This window comes from Anopheles coluzzii, chromosome 2 (assembly GCF_943734685.1).
Source record: "Anopheles coluzzii chromosome 2, AcolN3, whole genome shotgun sequence".
NCBI lineage: Eukaryota > Metazoa > Arthropoda > Insecta > Diptera > Culicidae > Anopheles > Anopheles coluzzii.
The window spans coordinates 91,023,550-91,051,512 of NC_064670.1; the positions used below are offsets into that span (position 1 = coordinate 91,023,550).

Consider the following 27,963-nt stretch of genomic DNA (forward strand, 5'->3'; position numbering starts at 1 on the left):
TTCAAATTGTCAAAATATAACCGATTCCATTTCTTTCTAGAAGAGAGTTCAAGAAGTATTCTACACCGGAAAATTTCGTCGGCCAATGAACGAACATTCCGATTCCCGACATCAAGCATGTTTTGCATGTGTTTGTATTTCATTCACACAAACAACGATCCTCCGATACAGAACAACCCCAAGTGACACGACAAGGGCTGAAAGTAAAACCGCCGTTTGTCGCGATCATGTAGAGGCGAACAAACAACAAGCGGTCGCTGCAAGTCACAAAAACTGGTAAAACAAGCCTCCAACAGTCTGTGGGGTGTCTGTGGCGGGCATGAAGCATGACGAGACCGGTACCAAGGGGGTTGAGCCAACCCCCTTCGGTCTGTCTCCTGTGCTCAACGCGCACACTCTCGCTGCAGCCTCCGCCCGAGCTGCTCAGATAGCTCACACACGCTTCGCACATCGGGCACGAGAGCAGTGTGTGTACGAAAAAATCGAAAGTGATTCAAATCACCGGCCGCGATTCAGCAGTCTTGATTCGACCTTCTTCAGTGCAGCATCGTGCCACGGCTACGAGAGCCAGTTTGGAGGAGGTTCGTGCGATCTCTCGCGTACCTGCGCACACATGCTGCGTTTATTGGCGAGATCCTGGCGACGGTTTTGGTGCAGTTTTGGGGAGGGTGTCGACGCCCGGCTTGCGTGCGTGTGTCTGTGTCGTTGTGCAACGTTACGCCCGGTTTGACAGTCAGAGACACGAGCTGGCAAGATGCAAACAGCATCCAGCATCCAAGCAGGTTCGGTTGCCTGAGCGGAGACTGTGGGGTTACTTCACTGACAAAACCGGTGCACACCTACCACACAACAGTAATCGCCAACCCTGTGTTTGTGTGTGTGTGGTGCTTAGTTGTAGTGGTACGGATTGTTTCTGGGCGCTCGAACGTTCCAACAGATCGATCTCTGCCGGCGGAGATCGGCCGTGCTCAGCCAGCAGTTGTCATGGTAGTTGCTCGCTAGCGCCGTCGAGAAGCTGTTGTGGAGTGTGCGAGATCCGTTCGCGCGATCGGTGTGAATTTTATTTCGTTTTTTTTAAATTTGTTGTTCCGCTTTTCGGTATACCGTCACGTGGCGACAAGGCACAAGGACACTCGATTTGCTTCGGATTTAGGTTAGGGTTTGGTAGTAATCGTCTTTCCATGAACTTGACAGGTGTCAAATGGTGGAGAGAGCTTCTTAGTATCCATATCTTTGTTTACAGTTAGATGTTTTTAATTTCCGCTGAAAGTTTTTAATTAATTTTGGTTTAGTTTTTTCTGATTTAATTAATATAACATGAAATTAGTAATCAAAATGTAATTTACTAGCGTGCCAAGTCATGTTCGAAATTGTCCTTGCCGAGTTTATGTTGAAAGTTGTTCCAAGTTGGGTTTTCCCTCTGTTTTTGAGGCTGAGTAATAGATAGTTGTGCAAATCGAGTGTCATCGAATGAAAAAAACTATGATTGAAACAAGGTTTTTTAGTGGCATTATACTCGATCTTAAATGGATTTTCCACAGTGTGACTCATAAGTGCAGTTGTGTCTTTTAAAAGTGTTTCAGTGAACAATTTTGATGCGTTTTTTTTTTGTTGACGAATGATTGCCATCTAGTGCTAACGTAGTTGTGTTTCATTTTGTTTCCCGTGTAGGCCTAGAAATAAAAAGTAGGAATGAAAAGCTTCTGAACAACAAGTGTAAGCTCTCGTTGCTGCTGATAATTCGAAAAAGCTCGTGCGTGAATCGAAGGACCAAAGCTGACCAGCTGTCAATATAAACTCCCAGAATCCTATAACCATGGTACGCTTAGTGGTTCTGTTGCTGTGCGTGTCGATGGCGACAACGCAAAAACCGGGCAATTTTAACTTCAAAGAGAAAGGTGAGTGCTCGTACCTTTTCCCATCCACCATTCCCTGTTGCGAACCAAATTCACACTCAATACAACGGGGTGCTTGCACGGAACACACAGCCACACGCTTGTCCTCTTTGTCCTGGCCTGGCCTTAGTACCGTCGGGTTTTGCGTACCGTTGCGCAGTTTAGTGCGTCCCCGGTGGACTAGCGTACCTCCAACTCAATTCCCCGCTTTTACCCTTCCCTTTCCCCCCTGGGAAACACGTTGCATAATGTTTGTCCTCCTTCGGGTAGATCCAGCTGGTTTTGGCCTTCTTTTCGATCCGAAGTGGTGGTTGCCCCGGCGGTAACTACGCGCCCCTAATGGGATTGAATATGTTTTAACAAGGCGAAAATAATGATGCGATTTTGTAGTTAGATCGTAGCAAATATGTGTCATTTTAACAGAGGATTGTAGGATGTAGTAACGGTAGCGGAGTGAATGAAGTAGTGTTGGTGACCTGTTCGTAATATTTCCCCCCTTAGTAGATCCTTTAGTCCATTGTGCATTTTAATCGCTGTCCTATTAACCGTGAAACAACAGTAATGCCCCAAGTCCTGCTGGAACTTGTTTATTCTCTGCCGAAAAAACTTAACCCGACCTCACACACGAAACGGAAAGCACAGCACGATGAAACCATACAACAGCTCCCCCGCCGGAGCCTTCGATGACCCCAATCATATGGCAGCCGGTGGTGGCGGCGGCAGCACTGGTTCGGTGCGATTTCTCGCGCACCCGTTATGCACCCGTGGCGAAGGCTTTTGAACCTTTTGCGTGTGGGGCCGGTTTGGTCTTTTGCTTCACTCTGCTGTTCCTTGTTGCTCCACTGTTCGCGTCCTCTGTGTTTATGTAATCGTACCAGCCAGGGCGGGGTGGGGGTCAAAATCGTAGGACGATGACGATGCTGAGGATGACGATCAACGCGTGACTAATTGGGACGAAAGGAAATGGCACTCGAAAGCAACACTGCACTGCCCGGCACAGGAATATGCTCGTAGTGAAAGCCACTCCCATTCGAGTGACCTTCCCTTTTCTTTCGATTTTTTTGATTATAATTTCATCATATCTCTCATCTCCTCGTCACCTTCTTTTTTTCGGGGTTGATTTGTTCCGGTCAAAGTTGAGGCATGTTGTTCCGTGCCCAAAGAAACGCCAAACAAAAAAAAAAAACTGGCCAAAAAGTTCATTTTTCACTCCACCTCCATTGCGTCGTAGGTCGCGGTGTAGGTCAGCGGTTTTCTTCTGCGGATGTTTGGCCGTATGCAAATTTTATTGGCCAATCGCAGCGCAAACTCCGCGTCCCGACCGTGCGCTAGCCATTATGTTGGCACGCTTCAAAGCCACACTATTATCGCTGGCTTGCGACATTTTAATTGCTGTAAATCGATGATTAAGTTAATTTTAATCGTGTTTGCGGTAGCGTAACGTTACGCGTTACGGATATCGGGTGAATTCTTTTCAAACCACTACTGGTTTAGATACTAAATAACCCTGAGCGCCCCTGGGGGAAGATAACCCCATGTCGTGACGTCTCAATTATAGGGAGGTAAGGTGCGTCGTAGTGAAATGGTAAAAGTTGAACAGTTTGCCATATGTTTGTACTTTTACATAACGTACGCTGGTAAATGAGTAAATCTTGGAATGGAGATACATTTGTATGAGTGAATTTTCTTAATGATAGTATTGAAGTAATCGGCTGTCGAGTCGAATGATGTACCAACATGCTCGGGATTGGTTCAAATCCCACACCGATGCACCAATTAGCCACAAATTGCCAAGCTTAGACAGACCTTGACTGATGACTTGACTGGGTTGTTGCCCCATAAAAGAAGAAGAAAATCTCTCTAAATATCTTAGCTAAATCTAATTTGAATCCTACGTTTTTGTATTTTTTGTTTTTTTTTGTAAAGTTTTGTAAATCGAAATAGAAAACAAAAATATACCAAAGCTCGATTTAAATGTCAGTGGCTGAAAATAAGCACCGTTATTCATTAGGAGTAGCACAAAAAACCGAACACGTTAGTCGAGCAAAAATTATGCTGATATGGAAATCATGATGCTCGGATTCACGTTCGGCCTTCACCCACAAATTGGCAAACTGTTTGAGAAAGCAGCTAAAACAGTATTAGGTGCTTTCAGCTTAATATCTTTTTTTCTGAATGCATACGGGAGACGCCCTACGCGTCACCGGTCATGCGAAAAAAAACCATCAATTTGTTCTATTATGTCACCTAACACTAGACTTCTTCGTATCGGTATGTCACATCAATTTGTCAACAAGTAATATTTATGTTTTAGAGCAACCGGATTGCCAACACTTATTTCGTGACCGTTTTTGGGCAAAATAACTTAACTGCACGCACCAAGCGCACGTGTTGCGTTCGAGATTGAAGAGTTATCTAAACAAACGACGCTCTGCATATGCAATAGGCACACTTTCATCATACATCACTACCATCGCTCTCATGTTCGCATTCTATGGACCGTTTAAGAAAAGTAGTGCAACTAGACCTGCCGCGTGCCGTTGTTTAAGTTGTACCCTCCCTTGTCTCCCAGTGGAGGGTGTTGGATTTTTCCCGCCAACCCGAGCTGCATATCACTATTATCGATGGCGGTGGCGCAATACCGTTGGAAAATGTGAAACCGGCTGTTTCGTTAGGGCGTTTGGTAGGGTTTTCGTGATGATGCTAAAAGAGAAATTTGAAACGCATGGTCTTAGTAGAAAATGATATATTTTTTTGGGCACTTGTTAAATTAATTTGATTTTTATTATACCAAAACTTAATACATTTAAGCTTAGATGTAAGTGTTTCTTACATTTAAATCAAATTAACCCACGTGATCAGAAGCGCCACACGATAACCCGTTGGCCAAGCGCTTGTGAAGGACTTGCGCGGAACCCTAAAATCGAAAGCAAGCGACGAACCCGTCTTGACGTAATCGATTTTATATAAAGACATACAAAATACGCACATACCGAACACACGCGTGTAGGTGACCCAAATACCGATCGGGCTCGAATGTGGAGTACCCCTGCCTAAAGAAGGTGCACCTGGGAGCGGGTCTGAACGTGGCCCATCATAGGTGCAAGCGCGATCAGGTGAGAGTGTGATGAACCGGTTTTCTGTTTTGGACCGACGACGCTGATGCTCGGGCTGGTGACGACGACGGTGACGGTGAGCACGAAGATCGTCATGCTTACTATCACGCTAGGTTACTTTAAGGCTGCTTTCTTCTGACATCTCTGCCCTGTGGAAAGATTACACCTTCGTGGTGAAATTTATACGCACACGAAGGAAATGAAAGGGAAATGATATCATGGACCAACGGCTTGGACCATAAGCGGATAACCTTGAACGGAATGAGAGGACTTTTTAACTGCAAGAATGTGGTTTTGTTTAAGAATTATAAAATAGTTACTAGGTAAATTGTGCTCATTTTCTTTCAGTGAAATTTTCCACTTCTTTACGTATGCAAAAAATGCAAAAAATTAACGATTGCATCAGCATGTAAACAATGGTGTATGTGTAAAAATGGCTATTAAGAATTCCTTCTCACTTAGTTCTATGAACTCTTAGCAAAGTTAACTGTAAAATGCCGAATGTGTCAAAAACTATGTAGCATTGTTGAGGTTATCACAACTCTCTGATCAGTGATCTTATCTTAAAATAACTATGAATTGTTTGTTCTGCTGGACAGCTAAACGTTCTCGGCGTCGCATACAAGGAAGCAAATTCTTATGCCACCGTGTTTTTATAGGATGTTTGGGTTCCTCCTACCCCCTTTCAATTCTATTATTAGCTCATGCAGGACGGAGGGGTGACGACCACCATTCGAACAGATCCGTATGATTGTAATTAGCATAAACACTATTGTTCTGCAGACCGAGCCGAGAGTTCGATGGGGCGTTCCGCGACGTTAGGCGTTCTTTTACCCTGCCTAGCTCTTGTTTCCCATCTCAGCCCCATACGCTCCCCACACGCGAAGAATGTGTTAGTTGATCCGCGAAGAGTCGGCGTTTCGTCACTGCGGCAACATATCGCTGAAAAATCGCACGCGCCCGGGACGACCAGCTTGAAAAGAAGCCGTCCTCCAGCGGGTGGTTCATGGTACTTTCGAGACCTTTTCACGGAAACCTGATCATCCGCGCACCAGTAGTCGCGCTAGAAACAGAGGATAAAAGCCACACACAACAGTCACACCATCGTTTTTTTCTTTACGGCAAACATCCGATCCGGCGGTGGCAGCCTCGGCCGGACCGGGAGGGAATTTGAATTTCAATTAATTCATTCGGGGGTGATTAATTGCACTCGTGGTCGGTTCCGAGCACAGGCTGGGGAGGAGACGCCATGCCAATCGTCATCTTAAGCCTTTTCGGGTGGAGATCGAGCGGTCTGATTGGGCTCCGGTAGCGTCTGGACAGAATGGTGCAGAAGCAGATTCTACGGAGGCCATCCACAGCTATTAGGCTACGAGCGCACGGTCTGTAGCGTTTTAGCTTTTTTTTTCCTTCACGCACCGTCACTATTTTTGTTTTACACGGCGGGAGAATTCCATGCCGATCGTCGACCATCGTCGCTTGTGGACGATCCGTGGCGTAACGCCGCACACAGCATGAATCCGAGGCGAAACATGATCGTGCTGACCGTGCGCTGCGAAGAGAACCTTCGGCGCTAGCCAAAAAGGTTGAGCAACAACCGTCCCGGTGCGCGAGTGTTGGCGATCCGCATTTTATGCATCGCGAAGATCTACCGTTTGTCGTTGGAATGAAATGCAGCGGGTTGCTGTTTGCGAACGTACGACACGATGCTTCGCGAGCCTTGTTGTGGGGTGGATTTGGTGCATGTTCAACAACTTTGGGGAATGTGATTCCGATGGGATGTCTAGACAGTTCATCAATCACGTTTACGTTCACATTCATAGGTAAATGTTTAACTTTAGTCTTTGGAAATGAATTTCGAATGTCAATAAAAGAATGATGCCTTGTTTCAACTATAAATTTTGTTTCGTATTGTTGATTCACTGATAATTCTTGCAATAGTTTTATTGAATCGGACCTCCAATACGTGTTCGTTTCATGCGTAAGATCTTCTCAATTTCGGTCAAACAAAACAAGATCTTTTTCTTGGGGCAAAACCTCGAGAATTTACTGTTTCATCCAATGTTCACACCAATTATTTGTGGAAAGGCGTTGGTAAAGGTATTATTTGCCAAATAAAACGACCGTTCCTTCATTTTTACCTATCTTCTGATCTATTTTCTATTCACTTGTGTTTTTATTTCAATTGAAGACTAGGCTAGATAGGTTTCCAGTATATTTACTTGGAACATGTGTGGTTTTGATTTCAATTACTAATTATTTCAATTATTCAAAATGTTGTTCACTTTCTATCTTTTTCTGCTACAAGAAAAGTAGCAAGAGTAGAGCTCATGAAGCATACTAAAGTCATCATGTTGTCAATGTTAATTTTGTGTATTTTACTTCGAAATATGTAATCATTCCAACTAAATGATATGGATATTGTTTTATCTTGCCTTTTACTAGTTTTAACTCACTTATAAATCACTGTCAAAAATATTGAAGTGATTGAGGTTGATGAAAAATAAGTCAATATTTGTAAAGACATATATTGCGCACCTGTTATGTTACGATATAGAACCATTAATGCATCTAGAATCAAACGGGATGTATATAATCCACTAAGTACATCACTCCCCCAAACCCTACGATCAACTTGGGTGAGAACCACTCGGCAGCCGTTTGTCTAATTCTTCAATCACATCGAACTGCTTTTAACTGCACTCAATTATGCTGCTTGCAAAAGCGCGCGCCACTGAGCAACGTGTGTAGCGTTGGCGGTTTGCAAAACCATCATTTTACCGCACGTCGCTTGCCAGCTGGACTACAATGCTCTCAGGCCGGGACGGTTCAAGGTTCCCAATAATTATCGCCACGTTTCGCGATCACTTCGGCTCACCTTCGCCAGTGGAAGGAAGAAAAGCTCGACGGCAAAACATCAATTACCTCGACGGCGCAGTAGCACAACCGGCTTCTGTAGGCGCGTTGAAACGCGCTCTTCTCTTTCTCGCTCACCGAAAACTTTGACAATTGCCACTTACACAATTTGACAACACGTTTGCCCACCGTCGACAGCCGGCCGAGTTGAAGATGAAACCATTTATGCGCCTGCAGTACGGTGCTTTGGCGGGGTTTATTGCCGGATTTGTACCGCAAGCGAGCCCCTTGGATCCCCACTGCTCTCGGGCTGTGCTTTACCGTGCTTATTGTTGAAGCATGAAATAGGTACACGGCGCTAAGCAGACACTTGTTGCTTAAAGAAACACACGCTCGTTGCTTAGCGCGGATCAGAGATTGGCAACTAATTTGTGAGAAGACAACGAGACGCTGCACCAGCTCGTTTGGCTCGAACGATCGGTTGGGAAAGAGGGAGCGGCATCGGGTGTAGGGCAACAAATTGATTGTGGGCTCAACGCGCGAGCACATGGTTGGGTAAATAACGTTTTTCACACGTGAATCAATTCAGCGTAGATCCGCCACACTTTAAGCGCATTAATTCCGCCGCTAGTCCCGTACGCCCACATCGTAGATCGCGTGCAGAGCGAGGGTTGGCGTTGGCACGAGCATGGAATTTTGTTCATCGCAAAGGGAATTAAACTAACGATTCGATGCGCATCGTAGAGCATAGCGGAGTGTGGCACCGGTGATGATAAAAGATGAATTATTGATTACAACTAATGGAATGAAGAAGAAGAAAAAATCCACATTCCTCCATTAACGTTCAACGCTCGAAACCATGGGAATGTTGAACGCGTGGAACAAGTGACATTTAAGCGAAACAGAAGATGTATTTATTTACATGTAATTCAAAGGTCGTCGTGTGTTATATTAATCCTAATTAAAATATGAAAATTGATAGTACTGATCAAATGTAATGTTATGCTAATGAACAGTAAGAATATATTCATTAGGCGCGTGGATTTAACAGGGTAAGACTTCTGACAAATTTATCAACTTGGGCAAATCAGCTTGTAAAGAGTAAAAAGACCAGCCTGGTTTGCGCATCTACACACCCCCAACTGAAAGAGCGATAACATGAACTTATGACAATGAGATTCATTTTCATTAATTCTTTAATTAGCGCATTTTAGCGCATTCGCCATGGTTTTCTAATTTTTGTTATTCTATCGCTGTTCCAGAGTTAAAATAACTTACAAAAGCTTAAAAAAGTTACAGAACTAACATTATAATCAATTTATCCAGTTTGAATCTTTACCGTAGCCTCTCGCCCAAACTCGATTGTTGAAACTTAACCTCTGAGTTAGTGATAGTTAATGAATCATTGCATATTTATGAATACTGAAAATCAAGACTAGTACAATCTTCTTATTTAGAGATTCAGTCGTAGTTGATCTAGGTCTTTACTATTCACACTATTCACACTAATGGACTAATGGACTATATAAGACTGATTATTTCACCTATAGTAGGATAGTCTGTCCCGTATACAGATTGGTCGATTCAAATACAACCTGAGCTCATACCGAGCATCAACAACAATTAGCAACACTAATTGTGCAAACACATTAAACTGTTAGAAAGCATTGTATTTTCAAGAATGCGAATTATACAGTTCTTGTGACTTGAAGCAAAATTAAGAGAGTGAGATTTAAATTATAAATCTTCTTATGAAAATAATTGCTTAAATAAAGTTTCCTTTAATTGATTACTTTGCTACCTGTAGTTGCCATTAAGAAATGTTTCTTACCGCCCGTCTCACTTGACGTACCTCGTTATTTTACGGTAAACATGAATAAATTTCGATTAAAATCCGTGCTTAGGCCATCGCTTTGTATCAAAAAAAGAATATTTACATACGCATAAAGAGACAAAAATAACTTATAAAAACCTTAAAGAATTTCCTCCACAAATTGGGTTTCAATATGCAAAAATAAAATATCCAAACAAATAACTTAATGTGCAGCAATTTTTATGTAACAAAAAAAATCAACAACCTATTGAATATTAAAATCGTTATCTGTTATATCTAAAATCAAGCTAATCAACTTAATGGCTTATACTTGTTTATCTAAAATTTGCTGGAAAGCAAAGTTTGTCTGGAATATTTATGTTTAAAGTCGATAAGATAGAGTTAACAATCGATAATGGAATCAAAAATGGCGATCGGCGTAGGTAGACAGATTCCAATCGTCCAGGGAAAGTACGTATCGATTTAAAACATTGCCCGATCGCACACTAACTAGATCCTGAGCGGCAATTACACGCTGGCAATATTGCCACAATCTACATCATCTCTTCCTTAACGACAGTGACCGACAAAGGCAGTCTCCCCAAAATGGACCATTACTGTGACTATAACGCAGTGTGTGCAGTGCGCTTCAAGAGAAAACCTTCCTGAATGCACATTACAACATTGAAACAATAGTGAAAGGAAGGAGAGAGCAAAAAACAGTGCTCACGGCACAAAGCCATATGCACTACACAGCTTTGCAGCTCACCGAGTACAAAGTCCTGTTTCGCATCGCCTGGAACCGGGTTGCGTTCGTTAAGTAACCGATCGTTTAATTCCGCTAAAAGTTGTGCAATGTATGTATGCGGTTTTGTAGCCGCGGCAATGCCAAAGGTTCCTCGCGTTTTGCTAGCGGGTGGTATAGTTTTAGATTTTCTAGATCACCGAAGAAAAAGGGAGAGCTGAAAAGAAAGCGCACTAACCAGGTGTCTTGGTTTTTTTTTGCGTGGCTCCTACGAACCAAAAGAGTTACTCGACGAGGGTAGATGTAAGGATTGGGCTAGCCATGCTTTTAAGCCTGCAAACTCAGGCCAGCTTTTCCTTCCCGTCAGCCCGCGCTAGGTGCGAAACAAACATCGCGCCTGACAAAGGCGACTTTCCGTTGCCGTGTGGAATGTGACTCGCGAAATGCGTCCAATCGGAAAAGTGAAGGTACTGCTCACGAGCGTGGAGGCACCAAATCTGTACACACCGATGCAATTGCAGCTTTATTTTTCACTTCGTGCCGGAAGGGAGTGAAGGTGCTGCGGGAACATCGACCTCCGGCAGGTTCGGCTATAGCCTGACATCGAGACACCTTGCGACGGTTAATATTGGTGAAAGTAAAAAAACGAAAAATTGGAAGCGCAACATTCACGCGAATAGGAGGTGTGCAAACCAGAAACAAGAGCTCCAAAAAGAAAAAAAAATAATATAAAGAATATATTTAAACTTATATTTGTTCATTTTCTAGACAAAGGAGTATAAACAGGAATATATTACTGGCTGATATTTTACTGCACATGGTGCTTAAAGATTATCCGAGCAGTTGTTATAGTGCATTTAAATCAACAGCAGCATGAACGTTAATTCATACCAGCTGTAATATTGAAATTATAATATATTTACAATTCCTGCATCCAATCAAACGAAAACTTGCTATTCCACCCATTGCATTGGGTTTCATCCACGCGAAAGGATCATCATCATCGTCGAGTCCATCCGAACTGCCAGCTCGGTAAGAAGAATGTTGCTCCGACCGGTGCCCCTTTTTATCCGGAAGACCGGTCGACCTTCTACGGTCGAACCGTTGCCCGATCAACCTGTGCCCAGCGCAGCCCATTCGAACTGCTTGCTCGGGCGGTTCGGGCGGTCCCGAAAAAATGAAGCATACAAATTACGAACAGCAAGATGATTTACCTGTTTTCCTGTTTTGCGCCGTTGGAGGTTGATGACGCGAACGGGTAAGCCGGTTGAAAGTGGAGCTAAAGCGCAAATGGACGAAACAAAGAAGTATCCTGTGCCGGCTCTATACTAGAAGCTAGGCGCGCTGGAGTGGTGATACAAGTGACTCGCCAGCTCACTAGATATTCAATTCAATCCGGCAGATCGGTCCGTTACGACAGCTCAATGACCATTTGGGAGTGTGGTGGCACCGGTGGCAAAGCAGATCGATGTACAAGGTCAACCTGATCGCCGCTCAAAAGCAAGGCATATTATAGGTTTATTTTCTCATGTTTTTAAACTGATCAACCCGTACGAAGTTTTGCTTCGCCGTAAGCGAGCCAACGAGAGTTGGAATGCTTTTTTTTGCACAGCTACTCCGCAACCACATAAGCAAACCTTAATACCGGACAGCATGTGGGCAGCAGCAGCAGCAGTTCGTGTCCGGCTGTGAGGAAAAACTCGTTTCCCTTATTCAAACGGCCTGGCTTCGTTTCGAGCACGTTTGAGCGAATGTGCAACTCAAACTCGAGCTTCATCGCCCACTCGCCTCACTGGCGTTGCTGCCGGTACCTCGTTCTTCGTCCTCTGCTTAAGGCTACAGCAACCAATGTACGTATCGGTTGACGGTAGAAATTTGAGTTTAATCTATCCGGACAACGGACATGCGGAAGGATTTTCTTACCAACCCGATTCATTACCGGTGCAGTTTGCTGGGGGAGAAAGTGCCTCGGTTGCGGGCACGGCACTGCATCAAACGGTTTTCGTCCAGCGTGCAACAATGGACGGGTGAAAATCAACCCACCAGAGCTGGTTCCGGAAATAGTGCGCCGTCGGGTTGTGTCTCCCGGAAGGGCAATAAAATGCAGATCGTAAAGAAAGCGATATTATTTATCTCAACTCGAGTTCGGGGTAGGCGAACAGACCGGGACATCCGGGCAGTTGCGGGCGGGATTTATATACGATTATTAGGAGCCATATGAAGGCGGAAGTCAACACAGTTTCGTTGGGTGGAATAATGCACTTTAGAGGGAATGTTTTTGATTTGTTTAAATGCCATTAGGTTTAGCCTTAAGCCTGACCGTGCTGGTATTTTGGAATGAACAATTAATTAAAGTCAAGTGAAATTGACCTTAAATAGAGAGAGCTAAAGTAGTTATAATGTATTGCAAAGCCGTTGACCAGTCACGCCTTCTAATCGTTTCATCATGTTTTTTTTTTTTAATTTCTAATAAATTTAACCAATATGACGATCTTTACTGATTTATAATGTAATAACGGCTTAATTATTCTTATCTTCATTTTAATACTTTTCAATTAACATGTATTTTTTTACCCCGGCTCATTCGTTACTTTATATCTTAATTGTTTAACATTTTAGGTTAAAATTTGGAAATATTTAATGAAAACGGAGTGCTGTTTCGATTTCGGCTCCTTGTTGATGTATCATTTTATATTTCACATCAATCATAATTACACATGCTGATAAAATATCATGAAATGATTAGAAGAAATGATATGATAAGTACATTAAGCATTCAATAGTAGATATCCTTGCTGAACAACACTTCTCTTGATTCTCAGGCAATTTATTAAATGATATCAACATAATCTGAGAGTTTTGCTTGGAAAAAAATCAATTATTTTGTTTATTAATGTTTTACTTTCTTAAACTGCAATATTATAGTTAATTAATTATAATTAACTAACTGGTTTCATCACCATTACTTCAGAATATAAATTATAATCACTAGTTACACCATGCTCTGCAAAAACAGATTGTTAAGTGATATGTAGCTAAATATTGATACCACTTTAAAAGAATAATTTAAAATTAGGTACAGGTGTCCCCCGAGTTACGACTGTATTTGGGACCGAAAAAATGTCCCGCGTAAGTCGTAAGGCGAAAAAGTCGTATGTCGAATATCTATGAATATAAAGTTTATAGTCAAAGTTCAAGAGTTGGAATCTATGATATCGTGTATTTTATTTAAAATGATGTTCGATAATGTAATAATTATATTCCAAAAGCCGTACACAATATAAATATTCAAGATCTGGTAGTTTTGGAATCTTTGGAATCAAGGACATTTTTTAATTGTCAATAGGGCCCTTCACGATTCTAGTCAGCTTTTTGTATGGAGTTTGACAGTTGGAGGCTGAAATCATGTAAACACTCCATACAAAACCACATAAAAAACTAGCCTGCAATTTTCAGTCTAGATTATTTTGGCCTCAAAGCTAGAATTAGATTCGAGTTCCTGCTCGAAAAATGGCAAAACAAGGTGGTGTTTACATTTATCCCCAGGTTCATTCAAGAGATCTGGTGATGGAATCCAGAATCAAAGTGTATGTAGTCCAGGTGGTCTCATAGCATGTTTTTTATAACCAAATTTGAATATCACTTTTTGACAGCATTGGAGAACATTTTTGTTTAAACAAACTTTCTGGAGGCTTGACGAATACACAAAACACTCTTAAAATCTTTATTCAGAAGCAGAAGCGATAAAAATCAGCCTTCTAAATTCATACACCTTGGGATAAGCCCACCTGTATATTATACCCACTTAGATAGTTGCTCGAAAACTGCTAGATAATGCAAACAGCTGATAGGCTGAAATTTCAGCCTACCAACTAAAAACGAAAAGGACCCCAATATTAAATTCGTTGTATCTGCGAATCTTCGTAACTCGAGGGGGTCGTAACTCGGGGCACGCCTGTACTTTGAATTTCAAAATCATAGAAGATGTGTAGTTACAGTAATAAGAAGTTTTGTAAGGTTTTAATAAAAACTATAACTTTCAGGGATAGTTCATGACTGCATCTTTTTTTTCTTTTTCCGTAGTCTCAAACAATGAGTAACTTTCGTTTGAATCGATCATTCTTGTCTACAGTTGCCAAACAGACCCCTCATAACAAGTTGTCTATTCGTCAATTTACATTTTCTAGAAACATGTTCACCATCAAATAATGTGCGTAAATATAATGCAACAAACGACAGTGGCACCGCGTACACATTCTCGCAGTATTGCACAACCTCAAGGTCAATGCCAAACTATCTTGCAATCTCCCATAAGCTTCATGAACCCACCCGCTCCGCTTTCATGCCTTCCCTCCAACCGGTAGCCAAATAGTGAATAATTTTCCTCTCATTATCGCAAGCCGAAGCCTTCCAACAGCTCGCGGTGAGGATAATTTACTTCCAAACGCGAACCACCTGACCATGTCCCACAAAAATTGAAATACAAATAACATAACCAATAGCAGCAAAAAAAAAGCAAAAAACTACCAACCCACTACAGCGACATCATCGGCAGGGGATTGAGTGGAGGGCAGAAATTATTGGCAACTTGACCCGCAAACCAAGCTCCACCGAGCGCGCGGACCGGTGGCGCTGTGTAAGGCTTTTACCACTAATGCTGCTGGCGAAAGAATTTCGTTTCGTCATTCCCCTCTTTCTTCCTCGCTGCTCCTTCAATCGCTCGCTTGCTGCTAACCAACGCCTATCGCTTTTGACGACCGCCGCGCCCTGCTTTGCGTCGGTGTTTTTGTTTTTCTTTCTTTTTTGCTTCTGTTCATGCAGATTTGAACTGGATGGTAATGAAAATCTCGTTGTCTTGTTTCGTTGTTTGCAGGTTTCAAAAGCAGCCAAAGTTACGGTGAGTTATAATTATTTTGGGACCCGATGCGCAGTGCGTCACCATTGACCGGTATCGTCTTGTGAAACATATTATTAGGGGCTAAATTATGAAATAAAGCTAAGGATCGGGCAAGGTCAGTTTTTGCTATGACTAAGCGATCCGTCGCATTTATACTATGGACCAATAGGGAAAGTATTCATGTGTTTGAACGGGAAGAAACAATCAAACTATAATTTCAATGAAAATTATGTTTGTTCAGGACAGCATCGTTCATTCATTCAAACGCTAAAACAAAAGACTTGCTGTGTATACGATTAGACGACGAACCTTTTCCCGACGATGACCTTAAACTCTTAAGCAATCTTTCGAAAAGCGAACACACTTGTACAAACACATTGTATTCATCGATCGTCATCTTTCGTGGGCTTGGCAAAACCCTTCCCTAGGATGCTACCCGATAACCGTCTGATGGGATACACATGCTCACCATTAACCTCGTTGTTGTGCCTCGATATCTTTCTAACGTTTCCGCGCGCGCAAAACAAACATAATCAATTTATTCATCGCTCATTTACGATACCATCGCTCTCCATTTGGGTCCGAATGCCAACCTTGGTTTGCATGTTACGCAGACGGAGATCGCCTTTAATGCGTTAGCAATCGTCACTATCCTCTTAATACGCATCCAAGTGGGAGCGCTTCAACCCGTAAACGCATCGGGCTGATCGAGGGCCACTCCTAACCATTCAATAAGAGTTAGATAAACCACCCTTTTTTCTGAAAACTATCCTCACGTCACACAACGATGCGTGCCTACAGCACCGTTTTTATGATGTCGATCAGGTTGAAGATGTATACTTTTGGGAGCGCTTGTTTGGTTCCCCGAGTGCCGCCATTACACAACTGGAATGGTCCACAACTAGCTCTCTCTCTCTCTCTCTCTCTCCCGCCAGTATACACACACAAACCTTCGCTCCAGCATTTCCGTATATTTTCTCTTCCTATCTCTCTATTTCTTTTTCCTTTTTTTGTTTCTTTTTCTAAATTGTTTGCGCCGATTGTCTTCCCCCATTCGCTACTTCCGCTTGCAACTTCAAAATTTTGACATTCAAAATTCCTTCACCAAACGATACGTGAACTGCCGGATTACCTGAAATGCAACCGCACCTACCACATCTACTACCTGGCTTGTCACCCACACACACATACACATCTCAACTCGTCCGCACCAAATACCACCAATTCCGCCAACCCAAACCCTATCCGACCGCCCAACAGACATAGATCCGCAAGTGCTGGAAATACAGCGACAGAACCTGATCACGCAGAAGATCCTCCAGCGCTACCTGGAGCGACGGCTGCATCCGGGCCGTAAGCCACAGATCCGCGTGCCATCGGTGGAGGAGATACTTCCGAAGCCGTTCTCCCCACTAGCGTCCGTACGGGACGTCCGGCAGCAGAACCAAACCGAGTCGGACGATAATGGTGGCGCACGGTACGATCTGTTCAACGGGCAGAACGGCCGGCAGTACAACCGGAGCGAAGAGGACGGTGGTGGCGGCGGCAGCAGTCAGGACGAGCAGCAGTACAACGACGAGGGAGGGGACGACTACCGGGAGGAGCGGGACCTGGACCAGTACGACGATCTCGGTGACGAATCGACGTACGACAACGATCGCTTCGACATCGAGTCGCTGCAGTCGGGCGAATCGGAGCACGTGGACTCGTTCTATCGCGACAAGTACTACAGCAGACAGAGAGGTAATTATCTTGTGGTTACACAGCAGCCCTCACATCCTTCCCTCCTCCCATAATGTCCTGCGGTCCAAGGTCCTTCCATGTTTAAACAAATCCCACTTCCACCGTCGTATGTAACTCCGCAAATTCATGCTAACAACAACAACAGCCGTTTCGAACGCTCGAATATCCGGGAGGCATTGCGGTACGGTGCGGTTCTGGTGGTCTGGTAGGTGCGGGGACCGTGTGTGTGTGTGTGTTTGTGTGGCGTGTTCTAGTCGCACCGATCTTGACCCATAATTTAGTACTTAGAAGGAGCACAAACGCATAAACAGTGCCTTTAGTTGCCGGTTGGTAATGGCGGTCGGTGGTTTCATTTGGATCATGTCTCAAGAGCGCGATCGTGATACCATCGGTAGGCGGCAGTGACAGTTGCATTCTTTGTGAAGGACAGTCGGGCAGGCACACGGTGATTGGCTACTAAAATACGTTTTATTTTTAACTTAGAACTAAACACAAAAGGGAAAAGAGCGAAAGAGAGAAAAAGAGAGAGTGTGTGTGTTCAAGGGAAGAGAGAGAAAAAGCTATCGATGACAGACCTTCGATGTCTAGGCTGCTGTCGATGAAACGGTATCAGCTTGGCTTCGTAACGATCGCGATTCGATACTGATGGATTGCTTTTAAAGGTGCTTGTGATTGTTGTTGATCAGGTAACAAACAGAAACGTTTGTCACCGGTCACCAACGTCATTACCCCTTTGACCCGCAGGCAGTGGGAAATCATGATCTTCTGATACGTAATTGCGTACAACTCTGATGAAGATGCGAAAGTTTTTGTGTTCCCCCTCAAAGATGCAGTTATCTCGGGGGAGAGGAGTTTTTTTTTCTGCATTCGTGTTGAGAGACGCACGAAAAATTGGATTGTAACGCCAGTGTTATGCAAAAGCTGTAAAGGCAAGATCTCAAGCCTGGGTCTCCCGCCCCAGACCGGAATAACCCAGACCATAACCGATAACAACGGTGGCCAGTTGTGTGTTGCAATGGGATGTTGTGAAAGTTTCCTCCGTATGTTACTTTTTTTTGTCTCATTTCTCCATTTCACACTTGTCTCCGTCCGATTTGCAAACGATACGGGAACGGGAAGAGCCACGGGTGAGCAAAGGTGTGAGCGAGATTTGAATGGGTTTGTCTCCACAATGCATGCTGCTCGAAATTGTACGACCAACGTCGGTTGGGGCTACCGTCCATGACGGGTTATGAATTAAAACGTCAGCAGAAAAGCGACACTCTCAGGCCTAACGACATTAGTTACGACTGCTGACGGAAGATAGGGAACCAGTTTATTTTGACTGGATTTTCCAACCGATTTGCAATGTGTCATCATAGTCTTGTCTCTACGTAAAAAGTAGTTTATTTTGGAGTGACTTTTTCCAAAAGTTTTTGTGCTTTCGGAAGTTGTATCATCTTTGGGGTAAAAGACAATCAGATAGGAATTCAACACAATTTATGCAAACACCAATTTGATGTTGGTCGTAAAACATCAATCTCTATTATTGATTTTATGTATCTTTCTACACCGAATGTTACCTTTGCCATCGTTCAATCATATGTCAACCGCCTGGCAATAGAAAACATAGCGAAGAAAATGAAATTATAACCAAGCAGCTGGACAGATTATCTTGACCATAATCGGGAAGTGGAGACACATACTTCCGTCAAGCCGTTTCAATTGCAGCCACGGCTTTGATAAAGCAGCATGAAACTCAATTACTGGTGGCTGCCAAAGGCTTTGGACACTTTCCAACCCTCTCAGTCGACATTGCTCCTGTCGTTAAGCCTTTCGATTATACTTAATTTATCGATATCGTTGAAAAAGCTTTGAATAATGCTCCTGAGCTATCGTCACCTTTGCCGTTGAGCTGGTTCGTTCGTTCCGTCCTTTCCGACCGGTGGATGATCGATCGATAGTTGGGGTAATTATAGCGTTGCGTTTTTTGCACTGTAACATGGTAGCCCCAGCTGGTTACTAATAGTCGACGAACCTGACAGCCAACAGCTAAGGAATGTCTGTGGCCAAAGATGAAAGAGAATTCTTTCCGAGCTGTTTTGTGGGAGCCAGGTTTACGGCACGGTGTGCGTTCGATGCATTTGCAGACCCCAACGGTTTGCTTCCATGTCACCAGGCCATAATTTGATGGATGAAATGTTTGACAACTAATCAAAGCGAACATGGGCACCCCCGGGTTGGTGAAACATTTTTGTTCCTCTCTTCCACAAGCAGCTGGATGCTGAAGCAGGCTAGGACACAGTCGATAAGTAGTGACTGATAGGCGCTAATGAGCGGTTACGCAATTGTGTCTGCAATACTTTGTGTTTGGTACAACTGTTGGAATTAGTTGCGCAGGGTAACACGGGAGATACACTAATGCACTTTGGAATCAACTATCGATACGGTTTGGCTACAATGTAGTGCTTGGGGAGATGTTTTGGGCAGAGTGGGTTTCTATAAGCTTAAATGTGTTAGTAGCTTAAGCTAGGCGGACTTAATTATTTTAAACCCTTTTAAAATCAAATTCCTAACTAAGATGATAATTACAATAAATCCTTTCTAAATAATTTTCTTGTTTTTTCCTATGCCTTGATTTGGAGTGTTTGAGGTCTCATAAAGCTTTTTTCCTCTTTTTCTGTTTTCGTTACAGCATCTCAGCTCTCGGGTACGTACTAAAATGAACTCCAATGAACTCCTTGTATCCAATGTTATGCATTTGTCTTTTTTGTTATCTTTTATTGCAAATTATTATGTTTTTTTGTGTATTTTCTGTTGTCTGTTGAGTGTTGTTGTTCAATTTCCACAGCTTTTGAAGATAAAAAAAATTATCGTGCAAATATGCATCTGAAAAATCAACAATTATTATTTAATCTGAGTTTATTACAACTGACCAGTTGAAAAAAAAATCATAAATATCGAACGAAGAGATTTCCTACATCCTGAAATATCATCTTTCCGTATTGAGAAGTTCACATTTTCTGAACCTATTGATGTTGTCTCCCAAACACTTATGTTCACCGAAAGCACAACATTATCGTAAGCTTGATCATAGCTACAGTTTGAAGCACCCTTAAAATCTCAACATCGTTTACGCCTCTTCTTTTACCAACTCGCTAAGATACACTAAGTACGGCTTAAATCTCTTCAATTTGGCTCCCGTAAATGATGAGTTTTTCTCTCTCTCTCTTTTTAATTATAAAATCACCGATAAAACCGGGTCAAGTTGAGCTTGGAGATGCAAAAGGTTGGCACTCAAGTGTGGCCGGGTCCCCCTAGAAAGATCAACAGCCACTTCAACCAACACTGTAACCCATCATTTAGGTACATCAATCGCTGTAGTTGTCGTCAAAAGATATCAAAATTACTACTTTCCACGCTTCGGCGGATGCGTTGCTCTGTTGGATGGGTATTTAATCTGGCTTTGTTTTTCTTTACTTTTTTTTCTTTTTTGGGAATACCACCGTTTTGCATAACACAAGCTTGTCCCTCAGGCACAGCGCAAACCGTTAAAAGTTGTTGAGACAACGATGAGGGAAGAGAAAGCGCAAGCGGACAATCGATGGTTTACTGTAACCTTTGCTGGGCATCATTTAATTTTATGAACGTGTCCGTGCTAGCGAGATTTTTGCACTACCCAGCAGCCAACAGTGTCGAGTTGCTTTCCTCACTCTAGCATCGTTCAAGCATCGATCCACCATTTGCGATCTACTTAGCTAGCACTGCTGCCACATGCATATCGTTTGCAGGCGATCATGTGTAATGTAATTTTTTCTTCTCTCGCTTACCTTACCAAGCGCTGTTTCGAAAATGGCTATCGCGATGAGTGCTGTGCAAGGCGCATGGAGCAACACAACAAATTATGAGATCGCTTCTGTTCGCACCCACGCCACGTTCGCGTCAACGTGCAGTGCGCAACCGGCAAAGTGTGCAGCAGCCAAGCAACATGATGCCCACAAAACTCCCCCTTTCCATCGAAACAACAGTGATCGGTGAACATTGCCGTACGAGGCACAGGCCACACGCATACGGGCGGTGCGAAACATCAACTGCCGCGGCAACTCTTGCCCGTGCGACAGAACCGTAATTAACCTTTAAGCCATCGCACAAACAACAACATAAGTCGCACACACACACATAGCCACACACATACTGTTCAATTTGGCCGTTGGTCCATCTTTTTTGAACGGAATTCTGCTGAAAACATGATACTCAAGGTGCAATCAGCGAAGCAAACGAAGCCAAGGTTCCCGAAGTCTGCAATCGGCTTCTTCGTGCCCAAGGTAATTGGACATTGATCCACCTGCTTCCTGGATCATTGCAGCGGCAGCACTGATAATGATCCAGTTGTTATTTATTGTTACTCGAGATCTAACTGCCAATTCGGGGGAGTGTGCGCTGATTGAACCGTGCGATTATGGGAAAGCAGCAAATTGCAGTACTGTACAAAGTGGGAAACAATGGGTCATTATGCTTTGCCACTTTAGCAAAACAGGCAGATTGGCGTTTTAGCAAATCGGGTTTCCTCACTATATCAGCAACACTTTAGGAGATTAGTACATTTCTAAACCGAGGGAAAGAGAGTTTTGTCGAACTGAGCTCCAATTGAGATGCATCTATCAATCAAGATAATCAAGTGTAACAGGCTTAACATTCACTTGACCACTTGACCCAAGAGGTATGAGAATAGGGTGTACTTGGCATGTTATATCAAAATCATCATTTAAATGGGACATTAAGTGTTTCAAGGAACTTGTTATTTTCTACGAGAACTATATTCTAAAGCACCCTATGAAACATGCTCAGAGATAACAGTTGCCTATCAGATTTGTTTCGTAAGTCGTTATTTTTCCTAACATAGTTGCTATTACCCTCCAACATCGGAATAAAGCGACGTGATCCTGGATGTGACTAATGTTTTGAAACATAATCAAATTCTGAAGCATATTAAGCAATGGAAACTACACCATTGTTTCAATATTATGGCGCAACGCTTTATAAAAATTATATCAAAATTTTAAGTACCAACCAAGGACATAGATTTGCCCTTAACTTGTATAAACTATCAAATTTCCCATGCATCTTAAATAGAAGCTTCAAACACATCTCCTTGTTTCGTTAGCGAGCAATAAAACATTGTTTTAAGAAGCAATATTAGACGGAAATGCCTAGGTAACCTTACCTCTCTTTCAATTAGTATACAATAAATCGTTCAGGTCAGCTTGACAGCTACTACCCCGAAAGGTGTTGACCGACTGTGATCCATGAAATAAAAACGGAAATCTAATTCGATGCTAAACATCTTCAACGCATCTTCCGCGCATCGTCCGTGGGGTAGTGTGTAAGTTAAACAGAAAACTCGTCCTTGACATTTGTGTCAAATTAGACCCAGGGTTTGTGGGGAAAGGGACGGCCCGATGAGCCATTCCAGACGTTGGATCCGGCTGAGTGCTGCCGACGATGATGATGATGATGATAGTGTTTTGCTGCGGTTGACGCCTAGTGCTGCGCAAGAGCCACGCGGAACGCACGGAGCGCACCGGGGCAAGAAGAGCGATAAAAGAGCACAATTATCATTCCGCACCAATTAGCCCCGAGGCACCGTGGTGCTGTTGTCCGCGGTGGGTCCACCGTGGGATGTTTGGCATCTGGCGTAGCGTTGCGTACGTAAAGGTCGTCCGGACTGGTACCGGGTGAACCGGACCGAAGTATAGTTTACTTATTTTATGCCAACCGATGGGAACGTCCACCCATGGACGATTGGACGTGCGCATGTGTGTCCGGTCCATTCCTTTGGTTCGTTTTGCTGCTCTCTAGCCCTTACGGCAAATAGGGGTACCAGTTTTTCCCATACCTATTAGAGAGCGCGCTACAGTGGATTCGAGTTTTCCTGTTCCGCCTCTGAACCCGACAGAGGTAAGTTGTAAGTAGCCGTCCTATCAGGCAGGAAGCTGGCTTAAGTCATCAAGTTCAAGGACGATACCATGCTTGATAGCCGGTATGCTGTACTAGTTTACGCAGCCTGCTACCGGTGGGTCACTTTGTGACCCTTTTCAGACACAGGCACAAGTGGCGCGATAATGTGTGTCATTATCGAGCAACAATTAGCAGATTACACTTGTTTGTAAAACATGCACAAAATCATTTAAGCTTCTTGAGACTATGTTTGTGCTTTCGCATGAGGCTTTTGATTGATAGTGTTTTAATGTACTTGTTTTACCTTTTAATATTTTTAGCAATATTTCGAGCTTTAAAAATCATTGCTGTCATGCAAATCGTTAATTTACGTATCTGATAACTGTTGAGTGGAATAACCTGCAAAAATCATAAAAAATTTCATGTTTGTATTATTTTTGTTTTGTTTTGAATGTTAATTGTAAATTATGTAAGAAGACAGTTCAATCCTGCAAACCTCAGAAACCCAATGTTTTAACAGTTTGAAGCTACTGGTGGAATCTATAAAACGCTAATAAATCCTGCGTATGGATTGGGTTGGAGAAAAGCCTTCACCTCGAATTAAGAATTCAAGCCATAAAAACAGTGTTAGACAATGGTGGGATATTCAACGGTCTTTATGTAACTGATATTTGATATATGATTGATATTTTATTGAACTTTGTTATTGCTAAGTTTATTGCTCTCTTAGTAATCTTGAGTTCAATGGATGCATTGAGAATATAATCAGATTATCGTATTTTATTGCAACTTTCGTGTTTGTTATATTTCACTTCAAGCTTCCTGCAAACTAGATAGCTTCTATAATATTACGTTGGGCTAATATTATTATTTGCAATCGGCTCAATTTAGGTCAGTCAAGTCGAATTAGTTCTAGATCATTGACCATTTGTATACACTATAGATTAGGAACAATTTCTTCAACTTCGTATGTTGTTGGTACGGATTTGACTATTTACTACGTGAATATTTATGTGTATTTATAAGCGTCCGTTGATGCATAAACCGATGATAAAAAGATCTGTGTAGAGGAAAATATAACTGATATGTGTCGTCATCATATTTATATCAAGATATTTTACTCACGTTGATTTTACCTCAAAGGGATGACTTATTATAATGTAATAAAATATTAGATACTATCGGTAATTTATTGTTGTATTTGGCTCAGAAATGTACATTATTTTATCCAGATTATAACTTCTTCTTCTTCTAACGTCTTACGCGAACATGCCAGTCTATACAGGCTTTCGAGACTTATTTCATTGCCACACAGCCGGAGAGTCAATCCTAGCTACAGGGAGATGATCCATTATAGGCTTGAAATCATGACGGGCATGTTATTGAGTCGTTCGAGTTGAAGTCTGTACCACGGGACCACCAATGCGGAAAATAAAAACAAACTAAAAAGGAAAAAAAACTGTGTAAAAAGAAAAACTGAAGGAATTTTCTAATTTATTGATCAACTGTTCAAACATTAAAGATTTTGATACGTTCAACGTTCTTAAAAGATAAACAAAACGAACATTCTAGAGCTTTCTGAAAATTCACATTTCTGCATCCTCTTGTTTATCAAAACTTTAGTTTTCAGTAGAAACCATTATTTAAAATATTTTTTTACATGTAAATATCTGTAGAATTGGAAGCATTTGTCTGATGCTGAATACTTTCCTGTATTTATACGTCTATTATTGACTGTCATGTAATTATATCCTTTACATTTCGGCTGTCCGTTGACTAACTTTGTGTATGTATGTATGTGTTATCCCTGTTCCTTTCCAAACCCCCAAAATTTGTTGTACGCATGCAAGCAATTTTCTCTTCATATCTTGTTACTCCAATTGTATTAAATGCTGTTTGAATGTAAGTTAGCTGTAAGATCAAACGGTTGTGAACACCACACTAACACACTACTCCTTCACACACCATTACGCTACCCTTGTCACATCCCGTACGTGCAAAGGATATTAACCTACTCTCATCTGTACAGTCGTGGACATTGGGATCTTGGGTGTGTTATGGGACACTTGTTATTAATTTTGGTTTCTTTTGATTTCCTCCAACCTACACCATCCCCCTTTTTCCCATAAAAAGACCGGAGGAAGACGCACAATCTTGCAGAGGTTGCACTGTTTGACCGTACCCTACTGACCCTGTAACACTGACAGCATTTAGCCACCAACGCGCACGTGCCACACAGGACGGACTTGACCGCAAAACAGCAAACGCCATTACACACACGCACAAATATACAACCTGCGAAACCGTAGCATGCCCCCAATGGTGCTCATCTCTAGCCTAATTATGTGTTTTCTTTTCTTCTTTCTTTTCTTCCGCGCTAACCGTTGCACTGCTCACTGGCGAAACGAATGGTGGGGTCGTCTCGCCGACATTCTGTGCCGCTCTGTACGCTTGCTGTACTTAAATCTGATCTTTGGCTCGATCACAATCCGCCTTCTAGCCGGCAATTCTGATGGGTTGCTAGATTTGAACGTTCTGGATGAAGATTTCGAGGACGATCCCGAGCTGAGCGTGCTGAGCGAGATCACAAACGAAATACGTTTGCGCCAGGAAGCGGCCAAAGAAGCTCCGCAAGATGCCGGAGATCGTGGTGGCCGTGTTAGGCGCCAGGCTATCAATAGCCGCACATCCCGGCGCGGTCGTGTGACGTTCCGTGAAACGCCCTCCATTACGAACAGGGTCGACTCACGGTATTACACGTCGGACGACTACGTCGACTATCCGACGACGCCGCGCCTCAACAAGAATCTGCGCGATAACTATTCCGAGTATCGGCTGCTGTCCAAGAGCCGTATCGCCGCCAACGAACCGGTCAAACCGAGTCGGCCACGTGCCACCACGACGCAGACAACGCTCGCGCGGAACGCGGCACGATCGCGCAATCGCAACACGCTGAAATCGCTCGCCTACAAACCGAACGTGTACAATGCAAACAGCCGGCGGCCCACGTTTACGCTTTCGGCGTACAATAAGGCACCGACCCGGCCGACCAACGGGCGTCGCGCGGGAAGCTCCCGAGGAACGTACAAGGAAGAGGAGCAGGGCCGTAACTGGAACCGTTTCGGGCAGACCACACCCTCGACGCAGGACTGGCGCCGGAAGACGGTGAGCCTTGGCAGTTCCAACATTCAGCCCAGTACGGCGGCACTGACCGTAACGTTCTTCCTGCCGACGGACACGACCGTTTCGGTCGTTGCCAACTCCAAGACGGAGATCAGTCTTATCAAAACCACCACCACCAGCATCGAGGAGATCTGCACGTCCTGCTTTTCGCTGACGCAGGGCCCGAATGGGCTGCCCGTGCACGTACTGAACAAGGAGATTACGTCCTTCAACAATGACGGTCTGTTCGAGATCACCAAGTTCATTCTCAGCTCGACACCAACGACCACGATCTCGGTGTCGCAGAACACGTTCCGCGGCCGCTCGACGGCCTATTCGGCCACCATCTCGACCACAATCTACGAGGCAACGCCGTTCGTACAAACCAAGGGCAAACCGGCCGACCCAAACTCGGTGCTGTCGAACGCACCGCTCGCCAACATTCTGCTCTCTCAGCTGCTGCTCGGCAATCTGGGTGTAGCGCCCGAGCCTAACTTTATTCCCAGGCCGACGGAATTCCTGCCCGACCCGAACCGCTACCAGGTCATCGTGACCACGGCGACCGACTACAAGACGCACGTGAAGGAGGTGGTCGAAACGATCACGCAGACAAAATCGATCGTACTGCCGGTCACGTTCCAGGGGCGCGAGATCCTTACCACGGTGTACGAAAGTGACGTCACCAGCACGGTGATAACGTCGTTTATTACCGAGACGCTTACCATCCCGACAACCTCTACCATACGCATACAGCCGACCACAAACCCGGCGGACGATTTGTCGAACAAGCTGAGCCTGCTGCTGCCCCTGCTGGAGGAACGGGAACGGCAGAATCGCCTGCTATCGGCGATTGAGCCTACGTTGCCGGTCGTTGTTACGCCGGCCCCAACTATCGCGCCCTCAGCAACCAGCGTGTCGAAGGTGTACGTGTCCGGGCAGCATCCGGGCGAGTTCAGTGTGTCCTTTACCACCATCATTAACACGTAATGGAGGTGTCGTTGTTTGTTAGTGTTGGACACTACCAATACTCAACTTGATTTTAGGGGGTAACTATACAGAATATCAGAGACCTTACAGATGATCAGGAGCATTGCAGCGGATCATTGTTATTTTCAGATTTAAATTAGACTAGTAACTGTAACAAATGACAACCCTGCAACGCGCGGACCCGTACCGAATGTTATGCGAGGGCCGAGGGACTGTTGAGCTTTGTTGGAAGACACTCTATGCAAAAGATCACGACACAGAGGGACCAAAAGAGAGATACAGCGGTGGGAATGATATTGTACTTTGCAGAGAAGCTTTAAAGATGACAGATTTACTTGCCGTAAATAGAACAATTTGTTTCCTTTTTTTTACCCAATCGCCATTGTGTTTTGGAAAGCGATCATGAGCTTGCATCAGATTTGTGTGGATGCATAAAAACACACCGTTTCGTTGAACAGAACTGTTTTCATCATAAATAAATCGTACTGAAGCTGTGAAGATAGAAACAACCAGATAGAATATTTTTCTTTTCGTTTTGTTTTATTTTTTAGTAGCTAGTTTTTTAGGAGCAACAGAATCTTCAAGAAACTTATAGGTGCGGAACTTTCTGAGGTAAGACAAATCCACTTATAGGTGAGTAAAATCTTTTTTATGTTAGTCATTGTTCTTCCGTCCAAAACAAAAAAAGGTAAAATCCCTTTTAATAATATAACATCTTAACAAGAATTACTAACATTCAGGTGTTTAGGAAGGAATCTAATCTATTCTGCCACTAAACTGCTTCATTGACGTAGAATTCGTTTCCCTCCGGT

The 27,963-nt window shown here is 43.4% G+C and overlaps 1 protein-coding gene across 7 annotated transcripts; it reads left to right on the forward strand.

The window, feature by feature from the left end:
- The first annotated feature begins 390 nt into the window (after positions 1–390).
- Positions 391–27,660, forward strand: LOC120950708 (uncharacterized). 7 transcript variants are annotated; one of them, XR_007451902.1, is made up of 7 exons: positions 392–581; positions 1,672–1,898; positions 15,299–15,322; positions 16,583–17,065; positions 19,740–19,754; positions 25,503–27,210; positions 27,281–27,660. XR_007451902.1 is itself a non-coding variant. In XM_049605605.1 (6 exons), exons 2-6 carry the CDS (start codon positions 1,817–1,819, stop codon positions 27,149–27,151), a joined length of 2,253 nt encoding a protein of 750 aa, XP_049461562.1. In that variant the 5' UTR covers positions 392–651; positions 1,672–1,816; the 3' UTR covers positions 27,152–27,660. The 7 variants fall into 7 exon arrangements, 6 of the variants coding, with proteins under 6 accessions (XP_049461564.1, XP_049461562.1, XP_040224896.2 ...); XM_049605605.1 differs by having other exon boundaries at positions 392–651; positions 25,503–27,660; XM_040368962.2 differs by having other exon boundaries at positions 25,503–27,660.
- The last annotated feature ends 303 nt before the right edge of the window (positions 27,661–27,963 follow it).